Consider the following 17,662-nt stretch of genomic DNA (forward strand, 5'->3'; position numbering starts at 1 on the left):
GGGGGCCGGGGCGCGGGGAGGGCTAGCCGTGGCGGAATGTGGGGAGCCCGCGGGCCCGGCGCGGGAGAGGGCTAGGTAGGAGGGGCTGTGGGTGGTGAGGGCAGATGAGGGGAGACTGAAGTTTGGGGGCGAGCGGGTCTGTGGCAGAGGTGAAGTGGGAGGAGTTTGGGGGATCCTGGGGTAGAGATTGGGATAATGGGATTGGATTGGAAAGATGGAACTGCCTGGGGGCTTTGTGGGTGCCTAGTGAGAACTGAGAGAAGCTTGGGGTGAGGGGTCTGTGGCAGAGATGGAGCCAGAGGGGTTTGGGGGCTATTATCAGAGAGAATGGGATGGAAGTTTGGGGTCATAAGGAGGGAGAAAAAGTGAAAAGATGACATATATAGGAAGATGGGGCTTCTGGAAGAAGTAAAGCTTTTGGGGGTGATTAGTGTTGGCAAAAGAGTCAGAAATATAAGAATTGGGGGTGGGGGGGATGAAGGAATGCTGGAGAGAGAGAAGTCCAGAGGAAACGTCAGTGAGGAGAGAGGAGGGAACGCGTGAGGAACCTTAAGAAGGGATGAAGGAGGTGGGCCCAGGTGCCAATTCTAGGGAAAATGGGTTCTGGGTGAGAAAGTAGGGCTCTGGATGGGAAAGGAGGGTGGGAGACACGGGGCTGGCTGGATCCTGGGGGTGGGGGCTCCCAGTAGATCCGAGGAGGGTTTACTTGGGCGGGCAGAATGGGGAAGAAGGGGATAAGAAGATTGGAAGGAAATGTAAGCTGAACAAGGCCTTTGGTGGCAGTATGGAAGAGGAAGGATCATGGATGGGAAAAGAAAATGGAGATGGGGCCGGTGCGGGGGCTGACGCCTGTAATCTCAGCGCTTTCGGAGGCTGAGTCGGGTGGGTCACTTGTCAGGAGTTCAAGACCAGCCTGGCCAACATGGCAAAACCCCATCTCTACTAAAAATACAAAAATTAGCCGGGTGTGGTGGTGCATGCCTGTAATCCCAGCTACTCGGAGGCTGAGGCAGGCGAATCCTTGAACCTGGGAGGCAAAGGTTTCAGCAAGCAGAGATCGCGCCACTGCACTCTAGCCTGGGAAACAGAGCGAGACACCAACTCAAAAAAAAAAAAAAAAAAAAAGGCAAAAAAAAAAAACAAAAAAAAAGAAAAACAAAAAAAGAAAAAATGGACATGGGAAACGAGGGCAGTTAAAGGAAATGACAGATATGCGGGGGGGGGGGGGGCGGGGGGGGTGTTGCTGGCAAGCCCAAGGGTAGATAGGTAAGGGATACAGCTTGGAGGAGCGAGACACCATCCTCAGGCCTTCCATCTAGTGGCATCTCCATTTTCCTTTTCAAATCTGTTGAAAGTCATCACTGAAGATCCCCTGGGTCACAGGGAAGCAGTCGGGTGAAGACTGGGCTTAATGTGGACCCAAATCCCTAGATATCCTTGTTCCTCAATCCCACTTGTTCTAAGGTGGAGACAGTCCCCACCGCAGATTGCAGGCTCCTCCCAACCCTTCCCTCTCCCTCCCCTGCTCTCCAGGTAGCCTCTAGCAGTCAGTCTGCCGCCGGCTGTGAAGCCAGCACCTCCGCCAGCCCAGCACCAGTTCCTTCTCCTGGGCTCCCTCCTGGCCCTCCACCAAGCGGCAACATCTCCCAGGACAAAGGACACAGGGTGATTTTTGGCAGCAAAAATTGGGAAGGCCAGAGAATGGGAGGGAGGCAGGCTGGCAAACCGGAAGAGCTGGAGCTGGAGTGTGGATTGGGAGCCCTCAGTAGCGCTCCAGATTTGGGGTGGAGGCCAGATACTTGTGGGGCCAGTCTTGCTGGAGGCTAAGGGTGGGCCCTGAATTGGCAAGATCCCACCTGACCTTCAGGGAAGGAAGGAGGTTGGCTCTGGAGCAGCTTAGTAGATTTTGTCTCACAATTCCTTGGGCCAGATTCAACAAAGTTCTGGGAATACTCAAAAGCTCTAAACAAGATTCCAGAGCACTGGGGAACTGGGCGCAGGAACAGGAACACTTCCTTGGCCTGGGAATGAGTCATCACTCTCAAGTCCCTTGAATTGGTTGGCACTCACTTTACCACTCCATGCACACCTTCCCAGCCCCTCCCAGGGCCTCCCTGAGACCAGGCCAGCTCCCTGTCTCCCTGTGCACCCCGACTCCCTTCCTCTTGCTCTAGGGTAGCTCCTGCTCCTCCCCACCCCCAACTTTGTTCCAGGGCTCCCCCTTTCCCTCTCACCCTCTCTCCCCATTGCATTTCCTCTCTTTCTGTACCACTCAGTTCAGTCTCCCACTGGGCCTTGGCTCAAGCCCTTTCCAAATCCCTTCCAGGCTGAGCTCTTCTCCCTTGTTTTTTAATCACTAAGGAATGGGCTACAATGGATATGAAAAGAAAAATTTAGGCATATGTGGGGATAGGGGATGGTGAGAGTCACAAAAGAAACCATTGTCTACCCTCGCCCATTCCTCCCCTACCTGAGGGCCAGGCTTACAGTCCAGCTGCAGGGGACATCACACACACACACACACACACACACACACACACACACACGCACAGCCCCAGCCATCCCTCACCCCAGCTCCCTCTCTGGCTCAGCCCCCCACAACCCACTGGTCTCCAGGCAACGACACAAAGGGAAAGTGGAGAGAAGGGCCTGGGAGGCCCAGGCAGAGCTAGCTGTAACCCAATCCAACCCCGGTACTTTGGGGGTGGGGGGGCCAGACTGTCAGAGAAGGCGACCTGGTGAGGAGGGATGAAAGAAAGGACAGAGGCTAGGAAGTAGGCTCAAACTAGAATAGCCCTGGTCAGTCTGGGAGTTACTAAGGTAAGATGGGTATCAGGGACCCCAGAGAAAACTGAGAGGCACAGAAAAAAGTACAGGAAACCCTAAGGGAGGCATAAAGGGTCGCCAGGAGACAGGAGAAAAGGGAAAGATGAGATGCCCACACTGAAATTAAAAGGCACAGAAATGGAAAGGGGGCATGAAGCTCTTTTAACTGAAAATGGCTGAGGTGTCAGGGACCCAGGAAGGAGGGCAAGAAAAGAAATGGGCTCTACCCATACAGAGCTAGAATCCTATTTTAGCCCTGGAGCTTGGCAGGATGGCAGAGGGAGCCAGGACCAGACCTTAGCAGAAGCAGAGTGGGAGGCCCACAGGGGACAGCCTTGAAGTTCCTCCCACTTGGCGTCCAGTATGGCGTCCTGCAGAACTCTGACTCCCTCTAGTGGTTAGATCTCCCATGTGCAAACCCTATCTGTGGGATGCAACCTTGCATCCAAGCCACTAGGAAGGGATTTGTGCCTCTCGGGGGTACCTAGAATGAGCATCTCAACGCTGAGGCCCCATAAGAGTTAACGAGTTATAGCTAAGGAGTAATGTCTCTAGCCACATATTGTAACCCTCCTATTAGTCTGACCCAGCCAGGGGTCTGTTAAGCACTTTTGTTCCTGAATCTTCAGTTTATTGGAGGACTCTATGTCCTTAGGTCCTTCTCTATACTACCCCCAGAACCATTCTTCCTTCCCATTTCCCCATCTTGCAGTGGGTAATGGCCATGAAGTCCTGTTCCATTCGAGAACCAGCCAGGGTTTTGTTGGCAGAGGCCCAGTACAGGAGCTGCTCCAGTCCACAAGCCCTTTGGATATGAAAACACCTTAGACTTCCTTTCCCCCAAAATGCGCACGTGCACGCACACACACACACACACACACACAATATTTTATGCTTTTAGGGGCTCTTGAACCCCTTAATTCACCTGGGTCTGGGAGCCAAGCCTGCTGCTAAGAAAGCAGGGGCCACATGCACCCCACCTAGCCAGAATGGGGTAGGCAGTGCCATCATCTTGGCCATATTTGTTCAGTTTGTCTTCCTCTTTTTGTGCCCTCCCCAGCTCTGCTATCCAGTTTCACCAGCTTCCAGGTGCTCCATCTTCTCTCCCCTCATATGGACTAGAGGTAAGACTCCTTAGACACAACAGTGCACTGATTCAGACTTTAATGGAGGTGCTCATTTCAATGCCACAGAGGTGGTGGCAACCGTGGAATGTGACATGGGGAGTGAGAGGTTGCTCTGGTGCAGCTGGAGGAAGAACAAGGAACCTAGGGTTGGGGAGAGATGTATAGAGGAAAACTCCCCCAGGCACACAGCCTCCGCTCTGGACCAATGCAGGCTTCAGTGAGTACACACAAAGGAACTGATGTCAAGGCCCTTTCTATGACCCTTCCCATTCTAGCAAGACTTCCCACCTCAGTCATCTTGGGATCTACAGCCACATGAAATACAGACACATCGTTCCCCCAAGTCAGGCCAGTTTTAGGCCATTGAGTTATGGGGAAATGATTAATGGGATAAATGAATAACAAAATAAATAAATAAATACACTAAAGCCTTATTAGCCAGGCATGATTGCATGCCCAACACTCACCTCCATCCCAGCACTGTGCACAGTTCATGGCTCATATGCAAAGTGGAAAACGCATGGGACAAGGGCAAAGCACACGTGACACACGGTCCCTCTCTGACACCTCAGCACACCAACCCTGACGCTCCCATCACAGATGCTGATCATTCTTCCACGACCCCCTTTTATAATAATCCTCATTCACATTTCTAGTTTTTGAGGGAAGAGAGAAAGAGAAAGGAAGAAGTGGAAAGTGTGGAACCCCAATGAGGAGGGCCCAGACAGGAGGGCGAGCAGAGACAGCAAGAGGTCAGGTAAGCCACGAAGCAGCCGGAGCAGGTCAATCAGGGAAGTTCTGGGCACCCTGGGGCTCAGGGGATCTCAGGGGGTGAACTATCACAGATCAGGACAGCAAGGTTCCAGGAGGATGAGACGGAGGTTCCACGTCTCCAGGCAAGCAGAGGAATCACAGCACACTGGGATTACGGAAGTTATGTCCGGCAAAGCGAGCTTCATCCCCCAGCTCTTCCTCAATTCTGAGAGAGATGATCCACAAAGGAAGTGGTCAGGGATGCAGGAGGATCCTGCTTCTCTCTCTAGGGGTCCCCCAGACTCCAACCACCCCCACGCCACCTGCTTTTGTGTCCTGCCCCAAGGCTTAGCATTCCCTGGCTTTCCCATGTGATCTCTGGGATCTGTCAATCAGGCCATCAATAAACCCAGGAAGCAAAAACCAGTATTATCTGGAAATGGACTGTTATCCAGGCCCTGGGTGCTAGAGATGGTCTGGCAGGCAAATGGGGCCTTTAGCCATCTGGGCCAGGGGCACCCACCCCAGGGACCCTCACCTCATGAGCTGGTTGTACTTAGCCAGACGTTCAGAACGGCACGGGGCACCAGTCTTGATCTGAAACATTTCAAAGGATTTGCAGCTCAGTGACTGCCCTCTCACCCCTGAAAGGAAACCTCTGCTCTCCTGAAACTCCCCTGACACCCTCAAACACCTGGAAGGAGAGACCAGGTGGGTGAGCTAGAAATACCAATCCCACAGAGAGTTCTCTTCACTCACCAGGCTGCCTCACTCACCTGGCCTGTGCACAGCCCCACCACCAGGTCAGCAATGAATGTGTCCTCAGTCTCTCCTGAGCGATGACTCACCATGACCCCCCAGCCATTCTCCTGGGCCAGCTTGCACCTGTATCCACACACAGCACTGATTCTCCAGCCCTCACACTGGGCACTCTCTTCCCAGCCCCAACCTTGGTCTATGTCAGGAAACATCTAGGGGAAAGCTATCTGGGAGGGGAGCAGAGAATCAGGGGTGGAGGGGCAGAGGTGAGAGAACTGTGATGATGATTCCAGGTTCCCCGTTCTCTTTGGCAACCCTGGGTAGAATTAGGCTGGAGCACTTGCAAGAGGAGTCTTATAGAAACGAGGACCACACAGGAGAGGGCCAGAAGTCACTCACGCTTGGATGGCTTCAGTGACCGAGCCGATCTGGTTGACCTTGAGCAGCAGACAGTTGCAGGCCTTTTCTTCCACTGCCCGCTCAATACGTTTTGGGTTGGTCACTGTCAGGTCATCACCCACAATCTGGATCCCTACATTGGCTGTGAACTTGGACCAGGCAGCCCAATCATCTTGGTCAAATGGGTCCTCAATGGAGACCACTGCAGAGAGAGTATGGGCGGGGGGTTCATCTTCCCTGGGCCTCTACATCAGGCGGGAACATGCCCCTTTATTCCCTGAAATGGACAGGCCCTTGGTTAACTACACCTGCTCAATCCTTGCTAAGACAAATCACCCCAGTGTAAGCCTGCCCTAACTGATTCTTAACTTTTTTTTTGTTTTTTTTTTTGAGACAGAGTCTCACTCTGTCATCCAGGCTGGAGTGCAGTGGCTCAGCTCACTGCAACCTCCACCCCCGCCAATCAAGTGATCCTGCCACCTCAGCCTCCTGAGTAGCAGGGACTATAGGCATGTGGCACCCCACTCAGCTAATTTTTTAAATTTTTGTAGAGATAGGGTCTCACTGTATTGCCAGGCTAGTCTCGAACTCCTGGATTCAAGCGGTCCTCCTGCCTCAGCTTCCCAAAGTGATGGGATTACAGGCATAAGCCACCATGCCTGGTTCCTGATTCTTATTTCATAAAACCTTACATGGAGAGGCCAGGCACGGTGGCTCATGCCTGTAATCCCAGCACTTTGGGATACTGAGGTGAACGGATCACTTGAGGACAGGAGTTCTCTGGGCAATATAGTGAAACCCCGTCTCTACTAAAAATACAAAAATTAGCCAGGCATAGTGGCACACACCTGTAAATCCCAGCTACTGGGGAGGCTGAGGCATGAGAATCACTTGAACCTGGGAGGCAGAGATCGCACCACTGCACTCCAGCCTGGGTAACAGAGCAAGACTCTGTCTCAAATAAAACAGGCCAGGTGCACTGGCTCACGCCTGTAATCCCAGGACTTTGGAAGGCCGAAGCAAGTGCATCACCTGAGGTTGGGAGTTTGAGACCTACCTGGCAAACATGGCAAAACCACATCTTTACTAATAATACAAAAATTAGCCAGGCATGGTGGTGTGTGCCTGTAATCCCAGCTACTTGGGAGGCTAAAAGAATCGTGCAGTGAGCAGAGATCTCATGCCACTTCCATAGGCTGGGCACAGTGGCTCATGCCTGTAATCCCAGCACTTTGGGAGGCTGAGGCATGCAGATCACTTGAGCCCAGGAGTTGGAGACCAGCCATGAGCAAGATGGCTAAACCCTGTCTCTACAAAAAAATTAAAAAAATAAAAAAATTTAAAAAAATTAAAAGCAAACCAGCCAGGCATGGTGGCTCACGCCTGTAAACCCAGCACTTTGGGAGGCCAAGGCGGGTGGATCACCTGAGGTCAGGAGTTGGAGACCAGCCTGACCAACATGGAGAAACCCTTGTCTCTACTAAAAATACAAAATTAGCCAGGCATGGTGGCACATGCCTGTAATGCCAGCTATTCGGGGAGGCTGAGGCAGAAGAATCGCTTGAATCCAGGAGGTGGAGGTTGTGGTGAGCCGAGATGGCGCCATTGCTCTCCAGCCTGGGCAAGAAGAGTGAAACTCTGTCTCAAAAAAACAAAACAAAACAAAACAAAAACAACCCCCCTCCCCCCCAAAAAAATCTTCCAGTAACAAGGGTTCACAACCCAGCTTTGCATTTTCCTGTTCTCACTGCCAGGAAGCCCTTCCTTATTGCTAATCCAAATCCTTAATTCTGCAATTATGTTGATTTTCTTTCACTCTGTTTCAGGAAGATGGTGACCAACTGCCTCCATCCTAAGATAAAGGCCCTGGGCAGACTTGCAGAAGCTAATACGGTCCCCCTCAGTTTTCTTTCTACTCACACATCAGTCCCAGCTCCATTCAGCATCCACAATTTCAACAATCAAAGATACTGAAATGTTCCAGTTCTCTGCTAGATCCAGTCACACTCATATCATCCCTGGTTCCTTCCAGAGCCTTCCCCATGACCCCAGTAGTTTTCAGAACCCATGACTTTAATCAGGATCTGAGACAGACAGAACAGATTGGTCACGGGTACCTGCACTTTTACACTACATACAAAGCCCAGTCTTTGCAGGTGGCTCCTGCACCTTCTCCCTGGTTCTCAGGTTCTTCTTAGGACACCTCCACCTGGTGCCTGAGTCAGCACCCCATAAGGTCCAGAGTTGCTGGGACACGTCCCTGCCTGCCCCCAGCCCTCCCCCTCACACCACTTCCTCTCACCAGGATAGTCCCTGACGAAGTCCTGGTAGAGTGCCCCCAGCTGGTCCCCAGTGATGTATCGGGAAGGATCAGCGGGAGACTTGAAGTCCAAGTCATATTTGCCATCACGATAAAACTCTGAGGCAGCAACATCCATGCCAATGACGATCTTTTCCGTGTAGCCAGCCTTGTCGATGGCTTCCTTCACCAGCTCCAAGGCTGGGAACAGAATACAGTCAGATTATAGTACAAGCAGGAGGGATGGGCAAGAAGGAGGAGGGAAAGAAAAGACATTCAGGGCAGAGGTGGAGGGCTGTTCCTGAGGGAAGTTTGGCAGGGTTGCTGTTGGGGTTATCCCCAGGTCTGGGAGGAGAGGCCATCTTCTAGGAACACAGAGGAGTGGAATTCTGTTAATAATACTTACTATCTTTTCATTGGCATCATGTCACCTAAGCATATTATATATATTTCATTTAAGCCTCACACTACCATGAGCTAGATTCTGTTATTATTTCCAGAGAGAAGTAAGAAAGATCACCAGCAGTAACTCCACAAGTCAAGGTTCAAATAAATCCAGGTAATTTGGCCCCAGAACTTTAACTCTTAACCACTACCTATATTCTTTCCATTCCCTATATAGTTTCTCGGAGGCACAGAAAAATTAGGGATTCTAGAGGCCTAGGAGGTTGGGACGGGGACAGGACAGATTTCAAATGGATGGGATGAATCCAACAGGTCACCCAGACTATCTCCCAGTATTCCCAAGGGCTCCAGTGACAACTTTTTTTTGTTTTTTTGAGGCGGAGTCTCGCTCTGTTGCCCAGGCTGGAGTGCAGTGGCACGACCTCGGCTCACCACAACCTCCGCCTCCCGGGTACAAGCGATCCTCCTGCCTCAGCCCCGCTAGTAGCTGTGATTACAGGCACACGCCACCATGCCCGGTTAATTTTTGTATTTTTAGTACAGACGGGGTTTCACTGTGTTGGCCAGGCTGGTCTCAAACTCCTGACCTCAGGTGATCCACCCGCCTCAGCCTCCCAAAGTACTGGGATTACAGGCGTGAGCCACCGCGCCCGGCCCTCCAGTGACAACTTAACAGATGCTAACACATCTGGCTAGGCAGGTAAAAGACTGTCCCCCTAGGTCTGCATGTGAATTTGGCAGGCCCTCTGCAATCCCCTCTAAGAACCGGTACCTTTTGGAGTTTGCAGAGTCCTAGGACCCTCCACGCCTACTCAGGACTTGGTGAACTGTGTGGCCCTTTCTGATGTCCCACAATAGGGTAAGACTTAGAGCTGGGAGTGGGGCTCCTGGCCTCACCTTCACTGTTCTCCAGGATATTGGGGGCAAAGCCACCTTCATCCCCCACATTGGTGGCATCCTTGCCGTATTTGTCCTTGATGACTCCCTTGAGTGTATGGTAGACCTCTGCACCCAGTCGCATGGCATCCCGAAAGCTCTCAGCTCCCACTGGGAGGATCATGAACTCCTGCATGGCCAGCTTGTTCCCAGCATGAGAGCCACCGTTGATCACGTTGAAGGCCTGGGAAGCCACAGAAAGACAGAGGGTCAAAGAGCCCCTCCCTACCCGCCCCAGGAGTGTTAACCCAAGATCCCAAACTTCCCCCAGTTTCCCAGACTAAGTCTCACGTCCCCATCCTTCCTCTTTACCTCCCTCAATTCACTTTCCTCCCATCATTCCTCCAGTTCCATGCTCCCTCCCCCGTCTGCCCCGGGAGAGCCACAGGCCTGGCTCATTGCTCACCGGCACAGGCAGGATGAGGTCTGAGTTCCCAGCCAGCTGAGCAATGTGGCGATATAGAGGCAGTTCCCGCTCAGCTGCCCCTGCCTTACACACGGCCAGAGACACACCCAGGATGGCATTGGCCCCAAACTTGGCTGGGAGATTACAGAGGAAGGCGCTGAGCACAATGTCCCCTTCTCCTTTCTAGCTCCTGCCTCCATCTGTAGTCTCCAAAAGGAGCCAGTAAAGGAGGCCCCCTCCTCCCTCCCCACCCCTGCCCCAGCAACACCTCATCCATGCTCTCCTGAAAACAGCAGGGAGAGGACTGGGTAGGGAGGAGGAGATTGGAAACAGCAGAGAGCCGCACCTCTAAATATCCCTGAGACCACAGACTCTCTCAGGCCATCCCCTTCCTCTGTATGCTACAAAGAAGGTCTTCCTTCTGCCTAATGTCGGTCCCTCCCTCTGCAGCTAAACTCATCTCCCCTTGCTCTGGCTTTGAGAGGAGGAGGCCCCTGACAGTCATTCCTGAGGAAGCCACTACAGCACTGGCTCTTCTGCTCACGCCTCCCCACCCTGATGCTTCCCCACTTTCTCCCAGCCCCGGGGCTCACATTTGTTCTCAGTCCCATCCAACTCCAGCATCAGGTTGTCCAGTTTCTCTTGCTCCACCACAGAGAGACCCTGAGGGCAGAGCCTCCATCACCCAGGGCCAGGCTGGAGGCTGAGCCCTAAGGCAGAGGGTCCCCTCATTCACACCCAAGCTCACATTTGGCCAGGGTCCAACCAGGTCCCTGTGACAGGGGCCTGCCTGGATTAGGGGACCTGGACCCCCATGGGAGCAGGGGGCAGTAAAGAAGCTGTTCCCCACCCTTCCCCCTTGTAACCATGATTCCTAAAAGTGGGCCTTCTTTCTCCCCTTCCTCCCGCCCTGCTCTGGGATTCCTTCCAGAACTCTGGCCCTGCTATCCCCAGCAAAGAGCAGGCCTCACTGAGCTGATGAGGGCTGGCGCGATGGTGGAGTTGATGTGGTCCACTGCCTTCAGGACACCTGGGGAAAGGAAGAGGCTGGACTGGGTCAGGCCAGGAGGGGCCGGAAGGGACAATGGGAAGAGGGGAAGGCATGCTAGAGGAGGACTGGGGACTGGTGTGAGGTAGGGGCATAAGGCTGAGGTGGAGGAGAGTCTGGAAAGAGAAAGGACCTCACCTTTGCCTAAGTAACGCTGTTTGTCTCCATCCCTCAGCTCCAGGGCCTCGTAGATGCCCGTAGAGGCTCCACTGGGCACTGCAGCCCGGAAAAGACCTAAAGGAGGAACATGGAATGACAGGGAGTGAAGAGGACACAGGGGCCAGGGAGTCCTTCAGCCTTCTGGCTCTAAACTGCCTGCCTACCACATCTAGCTCTCTCCCCACACTGCTTCCTAACATCCCCCCCACCCCCGCCCCCCACACACACTGAGGCAGATGCACAAGAAGTGGCCTCCTCATCCGCCCATCTGAGGCCCCACATGCAGGAGCCCACAGAAACGAAATTGCTTGCAGCACACGTCTGCACACATGCAAGTGCACAGGCAGACACACGGAGGCAGGGCATGCCTCACACGCTAAATTCGAACACAGACCCACCTACCCTGGCTCCCCGGACAAGGAGGATCCAACCTCCACAACCCAGGCTTGTGAGCCTGGCCCAGCACCCCATCCCCCTGGGTATCAAAAAAGGCCTCCGAACCCCTGGCTGAACCCAGCCTGGCGGTGGAAAAGCTAGGGCTGTAGGAAGGCCCATGCCACACCCATTACCTTTGGCAGTATAGAGATCCACCTCCACTGTGGGGTTCCCGCGGGAGTCCAGGATCTCCCGGGCCCAGATCTTCTCTATGGACATGATGGCTGGGATCTCCTCGGGTGGAAGGGAAGGAAGGAGAAAGATAAGAGGCTTAGAGGGGTGGAGCCTGAGATCAATGGGCGGGGCAGGAGGCTGGGAGGGATGGGAAAGAGGTTACTGCAGTGGGTGGGGGGTGGGTAGGGAGGCGCTGGCTGCAGTCTAGGGCTGTAGAAGGGATTCCCCCTCCCCCCTGGGAAGAGGAGAAGGTCAATGCAGTGAGGAAGGGGAGGTCACTGCAGTGGGGGGCGGGGTACGATCAAATGATGAGATGGGCGAAGACTGCAGTGAGGAGGGGAGGGGCACGACAGTGGTTCCCGCGCCTCTTTGCAGCTTGGCCAGCCGGTGGGGTTCCCCCAGATCTCCTCAGAGCGGAATGGCTGCCAGGCTTGCATTTCTCCTGGGAGCCAGGAAGAGGATGGGTTGCCTGGGCCTCTCTTCCAGAGCCCCCATGCCTCCCCAACTTAACACCTCAGCTGCCTGAACGCTGCCCCTTCCCCAAGGTCCCACTCTCTCTCAAACGTGTGTCCCTCCTCTTCCCGCGAAAGGCGCACGCAGTAGAGGTGTCGGGGAAGAGGGTCCTGAGAAAGGCTCTGCAGTCCCTGGGGGTTGCAGCGGGAAGTGAAGAGGATAAAAGCCGGTGGGGAGTGGAGGCTAGCTGGGCCTGTCCTCCCCCCTGCGCCTCGACAGATCCCCACTTCTTCCATCTCTCCCCCGTGCAGCAGAGGGGAGGAAGCGCGAACAGAGAGGGGTGCCGTGGGGAAGAGCAGGAGAGAGGGGAGTCCAAGGGAAGTCTGGGGGAGGTGAGGAAGGGTGAGAGAAGACATTTCCCCAAATGCAAACCAAAAGGGACGCGCCAGGATAAAAATGCACCTCCCGGAGAGGCTCCCAACTTAGAAACAAATAGACAGAGCCGTAGATGAGGGCGAGCACCGGGAGAAAGGCAGGCAAGGGTGGAGAGGCGCAGTTAGAGATGGGCGCGGAGAGGGCCAGAAAGCGAAGGCAGCGGGCGGGGAAGGCCAGGGAGGGAGGGCGTCCTGGGCGCGGGCGGCGGAGCAGGTGCGCAGCTGCACAGGGCCAGAGATGCGGAGAGGTGCGCAGCGGCACTGGGTAAAGGGGGCAGGGGCGCCGCGGCGAGGGGAGGGGGCCGCAGGGGCTCCGGGCCTGGCGGGGGCTTCACCTCGGGTCTGCAGACTCAGCCGGTGGTAGTGGCGGTGGCGGTGGCGACGGCGGCGCGGAGAGAGCAGGAGTGGCAGTGGCGGCGGCGGCTGCGGCTCCCGGGCGGCGGGCGGAGGAGGCGCCTATAGGGCCGAGCGGGCGCATGTGACCCGGAGCCCCCGATGAGTCAGGAGCTGCCGGCGGAGGCGCACGTACGAGCGCGGGTGGGGGACCGACGCGGGTAGAGTGGGGGAGGGGGGAGGATGGGGGAAGGGTGGGGGCACCCACGACCTGGCCCCCGCGCACACAAGCGCTCATACCCACGGCCCGACCCACTCAAAAGTAACAGGCAGAGCCGCACCCCTGTAGCCCGGGTACGAAGGCCCACACTGCCAGTGAAGCCCAAGACAGCCTCAATGTCTCACAAACCCAGTCAGACGCAGGAGCATCACCCTGTCTCTTTATTGGAAATCCGAACACCCCAGCCGCCTCCGCAAGTCTCTCCAACCACTCCTACCAGCACCCCGCGGCCCACGCGGGCTTGGCTCCCACCCACGCCTGCCCGAGGGCAGTCCCCGGCCTAGGGTCCAGGCAGCGCTCGGGCCTAGGCACCCCACTCTGCACCCCACACTGCCCAGAGGACCGGCACAGAGCGGATCCTGGGCCTCAGATTGTGATGAATTTCCAGCTTTGGGGCAAAAAGAGGCATCCTCTGTCCTCTGTCATAGATGTGGTGGCCCCCCCGGGAGTCTGATCAGGTCTGAAGGCCAGCGTCTTTGATCTCCTGGAGGTAGAAGACAGAAGTAAATAGGGACCAGGCGCTGTGGCTCACCCCTGTAATCCCAGCACTTTGGGAGGCGGAGGCGGGCAGATCACGAGGTCAGGAGATCGAGACCATCCTGGCTAACGTGGTGAAACCCCGTTTCTACTAAAAATACAAAAATTATCCAGGCGTGGTGGCATGCGCCTGTAGTCCCAGCTACTCAGGAGGCTGAGGCAGGAGAATTGCTTGAACCCAGGAGGTGGATGTTGCAGTGAGCTGAGATTGTGCCACTGCACTCCAGCCTGGAGACTGAGCAAGACTACGTCTCAAAAAAAAAAAAAGACATAAATAAAGCCTCTGCCCTATCTAAAGTGCCTGCCGGCCACCCTCATCTCTTCAGTCTCCTTTTGCCTCACTCTGCCCTCTTTTCTTCCCCTACCTCTGTGTCCTGTTTTTAGCTTCAGATTTTTTGTGCAGGATCTTCCTCTCCTGCTTCTCTCCTAGGTCCAGCTGCATACACCACCAACCTTCCCCTGCAGCCCCTACCATGCACCCACACCTGTCCTTTCTTAGCAGACTTCACTCTGTGTCAGGTATGGCTGCCCCACCCCCCACCAACTCCTCTGCCTGCCACCCTAATTCTTTTCACTTACTCTTCTGGCCTCCTAAGCCTTTCTCAGCTGGTCCCAGGCCCCTTGGGTCCCTTTTCCTCTCCTTGACTCCTAACCCTGCTCTCTTTAAGGGTTCTGCTTGTCTGATGCTTTCCTCTCCCACCTCCTCCGGCAGCAGCTTCCCCTCTTGCCTCTTCCCCTGCCTGCCCAGCCCTTGGCCTCCTCCCACTGCCTCCCCGCAGGCTTCCTTACTATCTTTAGAGGCTAGAACTGCTGCTAGATCAATGACTGTTCCGGTTCCAGGTTACGCTTGGGCTCAGGCTCCTGCTCCTTTTCTTTCTTCAGCCTCTGTCGAATTTCATCAGCCTCAGCCTGCTCCTCCTCCTCATAGAATTCCTTGTCCAGGCGTTCAAGGTATGGCATCTGCACCAGGGCCTCCTGGCGGTAGTTGGTTTCATCCGTGCATGGGTTATCGAGCAGCACCAAGGCTCGCAGCTTGGGCAGGTCTTGCAGTTTGGCCAGCTCCCCCAGGTTGGCCACCATGTTGCCCCTGCCAGTGTGGTCAGGAGGGGTTCATGCAGGAATAATGGGCTTTGGTTGCCAGTTGCTAGGAATGGGGCCTCTGGGGGAACTCTCCTACTGGGTTCCAGTTTCCCTAGAAACACTGTGAGGACTGGCCTGCCAAGCCTTGCCAGATTTACTGCAGAGGTGCTGTGTGACCCCACTCTGGTCCTGCTTCTGCCCTTCAAGGAATCCCTAAGTGCCATATTCTACTCTGTAATGTGTTCATGTGTTCTTTTGGTGCAGCAAAGCTAGGCCACAACCCTGTCTTGTAGCTGGGGAGGAGAGGGCAAATTTTCCTCACAGGGAGAGACTTTTTCTGTGATCACACCTAAACAGAGGGTAGAAGGTAGGACCCAGCCTGGGCAACATAGCAAGACCCCATCTCTACAAAAGCTAAAAATAAAAAAATTAGCTGGGCATGGTGGCATACACCTGTAGTCCCTGCTACTTGGCTGAGGAGGGATTGCTTGACCCCAGGAGTTTGAGATTACAGTGAGCCGAGATCCAGCCGCTGCACTGCACCCTGTAGGACCTAGGTCAGTGGATAAGGAACTGGGATCTAAGCTGGAGTTTAGGGTGGTGGGTGCTCTTTTCGTGCTCTCCACAAAGGGAACCCAGGGCTACAGATGGGTTGGAGCCTCCCAACCTGAAGAATAAACTTCATCTCCTAATAAGCCTCATTATATGATACTCTGTTTTTTTTGTTTTTATTTTTTTGAGATGGAGTCTTGCTCTGTTGCCCATGCTGGAGTGCAGTGGCGCAATCTCGGCTCACTGCAAGCTCCGCCTCCCGGGTTCACGCCATTCTCCTGCCTCAGCCTCTCCGAGTAGCTGGGACTACAGGCGCCCGCCACCACACTCAGCTAATTTTTTTTGTATTTTTAGTAGAGACGGGGTTTCACCGTGGTCTCGATCTCCTGACCTCGTGATCCGCCCGCCTCGGCCTCCCAAAGTGCTAGGATTACAAGCGTGAGCCACCGCGCCCGGCCGATACTCTGTTTTTATTTTTATTTTTATTGAGACAGGGTCTCACTATGTCACCCTGGTTGGGGGTGCAGTGGCATGATCATAGCTCACTGCAGCCTTGAATTCCTGGGCTCAAGTGATCCTCTCACTTTAGCTTCCTAAGTACCTCCAGGCATGTGCCACCACACCTGGCTAATGTTTAAATTTTTTGTAGAGACTGGGTCTCACTATGTTGCCCAGGTTTGTCTTGAACGCCTGGCCTCAAGCAGTCCTCTTGCCTTGGCCCCCCAAAGTGCTGGGATTACAGGCTTGAGCCACTGTGCTTGGCCTTTTATTTATTTTCACGTTCTGGCTTTAAGCTTTTATGAAATCTATTTAAGTGTTTCAGCCTGATCTCATGGTCGTGCTGAGCCTCATGCAGTGTTTCTCACCAGGAGGGCTACAGGAACTTTGTACTGGACTCTGCCATACATTGTTGGATGCTTAGCGTCTCTGGCCCCAGAGGCACCTCCCAATCATTGAGACACCCTCACCCGCCTCCACACACATACCCAACTTACTCTCAAAACATCCTCATTTAATAGCCACTCAGAAAGGGTCCATCATGCCTGTCTAGATCATTAACAGGAAGATGGCACATATACACACCCCACCAGATCCATGTGGCAGAGTTCATGAATAAGAGAATGGCCAGGGGGTCAGGATGAGAGTTGGGGCTTCCAGATACAACCACTTCTCCCTACTTGGAGATGCTCTTTCCATTGCCAGCTCAAGAATCTGGTCTTGGCCGGGCGTGGTTGCTCACGCTTGTAATCCCAGCACTTTGGGAGGCTGAGGTGGGCGGATCATGAGGTCAGGAGATCGAGACCACGGTGAAACCCCGTCTCTACTAAAAATACAAAAAAAATTAGCCGGGCGTGGTGGCGGGCGCCTGTAGTCCCAGCTACTCAGAGAGGCTGAGGCAGGAGAATGGCGTGAACCCGGGAGGCGGAGCTTGCAGTGAGCTGAGATTGTGCCACTGCACTCCAGCCTGGGTGACAGAGCGAGACTCCGTCTCAAAAAAAAAAAAAAAAAAAAAAAAGAATCTGGTCTTGTTGACTAAGGAAAGAGGCAGTTTCCTTACATGTTTGCTTAAAGAAACACACATAAAGTCCTCCATCCAACAAGAGTTGCTGATCTTCAGTGCCTTTCTACCAAAAGATTTTCTTACAAATGTCCTTCTCTCCTCAAATCTGAGCACATCTTGTGTTTTATATCAGTAAAAGGGTCATCCCTTACAGGTGGGGCTCAGGAGAAGAGAGGCAGGAAATGGGAAGGTGAATTGGGACTGAGGAAATGGAGAAGGGCAGTGGAAATTTATATAGGATAGGGCGAGGAAAAAAGAGTTGGAGCCAGACTGTGAGCCCCTTAGGAACAGGAATCACCTCTGATTCCTTTATTTCTTTTAGAGACAGCTCACTCTGTCACCCAGGCTGGAGTGCAGTGGCACAATCATGGCTCACTGCAACCTTGAACTCCTGGGCTCAAGTGATCCTCCGAGCTCAGCCTCCTGAGTAGCTGAAACCACAGGTGTGCACCACCAGGCTCAGTTAATTTTTATTTTTAATTTAATATTTTAATTTTTATTTAATATTTTATTTTTGTTTTGTTTTTGAGGCAGGGTCTGGCTCTGTCACCCAGGCTGGAGGGCAGTGGCTTGATCTCAGCTCACTGCAAACTCCACTTCGAGGCTCCAGCGATCCTCCCACCTAAGCCTCCTGAGTAGCTGGGATTACAGGTGCCTGTCGCCATGCCTGGCTAATTTTTGTATTTTTGGTAGAGACGAGATTTTG

At 54.0% G+C, this 17,662-nt stretch overlaps 2 protein-coding genes and 1 long non-coding RNA gene across 12 annotated transcripts in view; 1 reads left to right on the forward strand and 2 right to left on the reverse strand.

The window, feature by feature from the left end:
* Positions 1-477: 477 nt before the first annotated feature.
* On the forward strand, positions 478-8,297 carry LOC129483462 (uncharacterized). The gene is made up of 3 exons (XR_008658053.2): positions 478-1,665; positions 3,887-3,950; positions 7,691-8,297. It is a non-coding gene; the product is annotated as an uncharacterized lncRNA (long non-coding RNA).
* ENO2 (enolase 2) lies at positions 3,974-13,086 on the reverse strand. 3 transcript variants are annotated; one of them, XM_055280845.2, is made up of 12 exons: positions 12,949-13,086; positions 11,687-11,783; positions 11,097-11,192; positions 10,882-10,940; positions 10,504-10,573; positions 9,911-10,044; positions 9,466-9,688; positions 8,167-8,364; positions 5,865-6,066; positions 5,483-5,591; positions 5,245-5,303; positions 3,974-4,932 (listed from the first exon to the last, which is right to left on the reverse strand). In XM_055280845.2, the coding sequence occupies exons 2-12, from the start codon at positions 11,769-11,771 to the stop codon at positions 4,863-4,865; spliced, it is 1,305 nt and encodes a 434-aa protein (XP_055136820.1). In that variant the 5' UTR covers positions 11,772-11,783; positions 12,949-13,086; the 3' UTR covers positions 3,974-4,862. The 3 variants fall into 3 exon arrangements, with proteins under 3 accessions (XP_055136820.1, XP_055136821.1, XP_063495827.1); XM_055280846.2 differs by having other exon boundaries at positions 11,687-11,786; XM_063639757.1 differs by lacking the exons at positions 10,504-10,573; positions 10,882-10,940.
* Positions 13,087-13,372: 286 nt separating this feature from the next.
* Positions 13,373-17,662, reverse strand: part of LRRC23 (leucine rich repeat containing 23) — a 57,107-nt gene continuing 52,817 nt past the window's right edge. For 6 of the 8 annotated variants that reach the window (XM_063639762.1, XM_055280850.2, XM_063639763.1 and 3 more), the window contains one exon: positions 14,553-14,850. In XM_063639762.1, coding sequence (XP_063495832.1) covers positions 14,577-14,850 — 274 coding nt within the window. In that variant the 3' untranslated portion in view covers positions 14,553-14,576. Of the gene's footprint in view, positions 13,711-14,552; positions 16,717-17,662 lie in introns of those variants that run through there. The other 2 variants (XM_063639764.1, XM_063639766.1) reach the window with 2 other exon arrangements.

This window comes from Symphalangus syndactylus, chromosome 5 (genome assembly GCF_028878055.3).
Source record: "Symphalangus syndactylus isolate Jambi chromosome 5, NHGRI_mSymSyn1-v2.1_pri, whole genome shotgun sequence".
Taxonomy (NCBI): Eukaryota; Metazoa; Chordata; class Mammalia; order Primates; family Hylobatidae; genus Symphalangus; species Symphalangus syndactylus.

Excerpts from the sequence above, each read along its gene's own strand:
- ENO2 (XM_055280845.2), bottom strand. The coding sequence starts at position 11,771 with ATGTCCATAGAGAAGATCTGGGCCCGGGAGATCCTGGACTCCCGCGGG. Across the intron at positions 10,941-11,096 it reads ACAGCGTTACTTAGGCAAAG|GTGTCCTGAAGGCAGTGGAC; the intron begins GTGAGGTCCTTT and ends TCCTTTCCCCAG. Across the intron at positions 10,045-10,503 it reads GGATGGGACTGAGAACAAAT|CCAAGTTTGGGGCCAATGCC; the intron begins GTGAGCCCCGGG and ends GTAATCTCCCAG.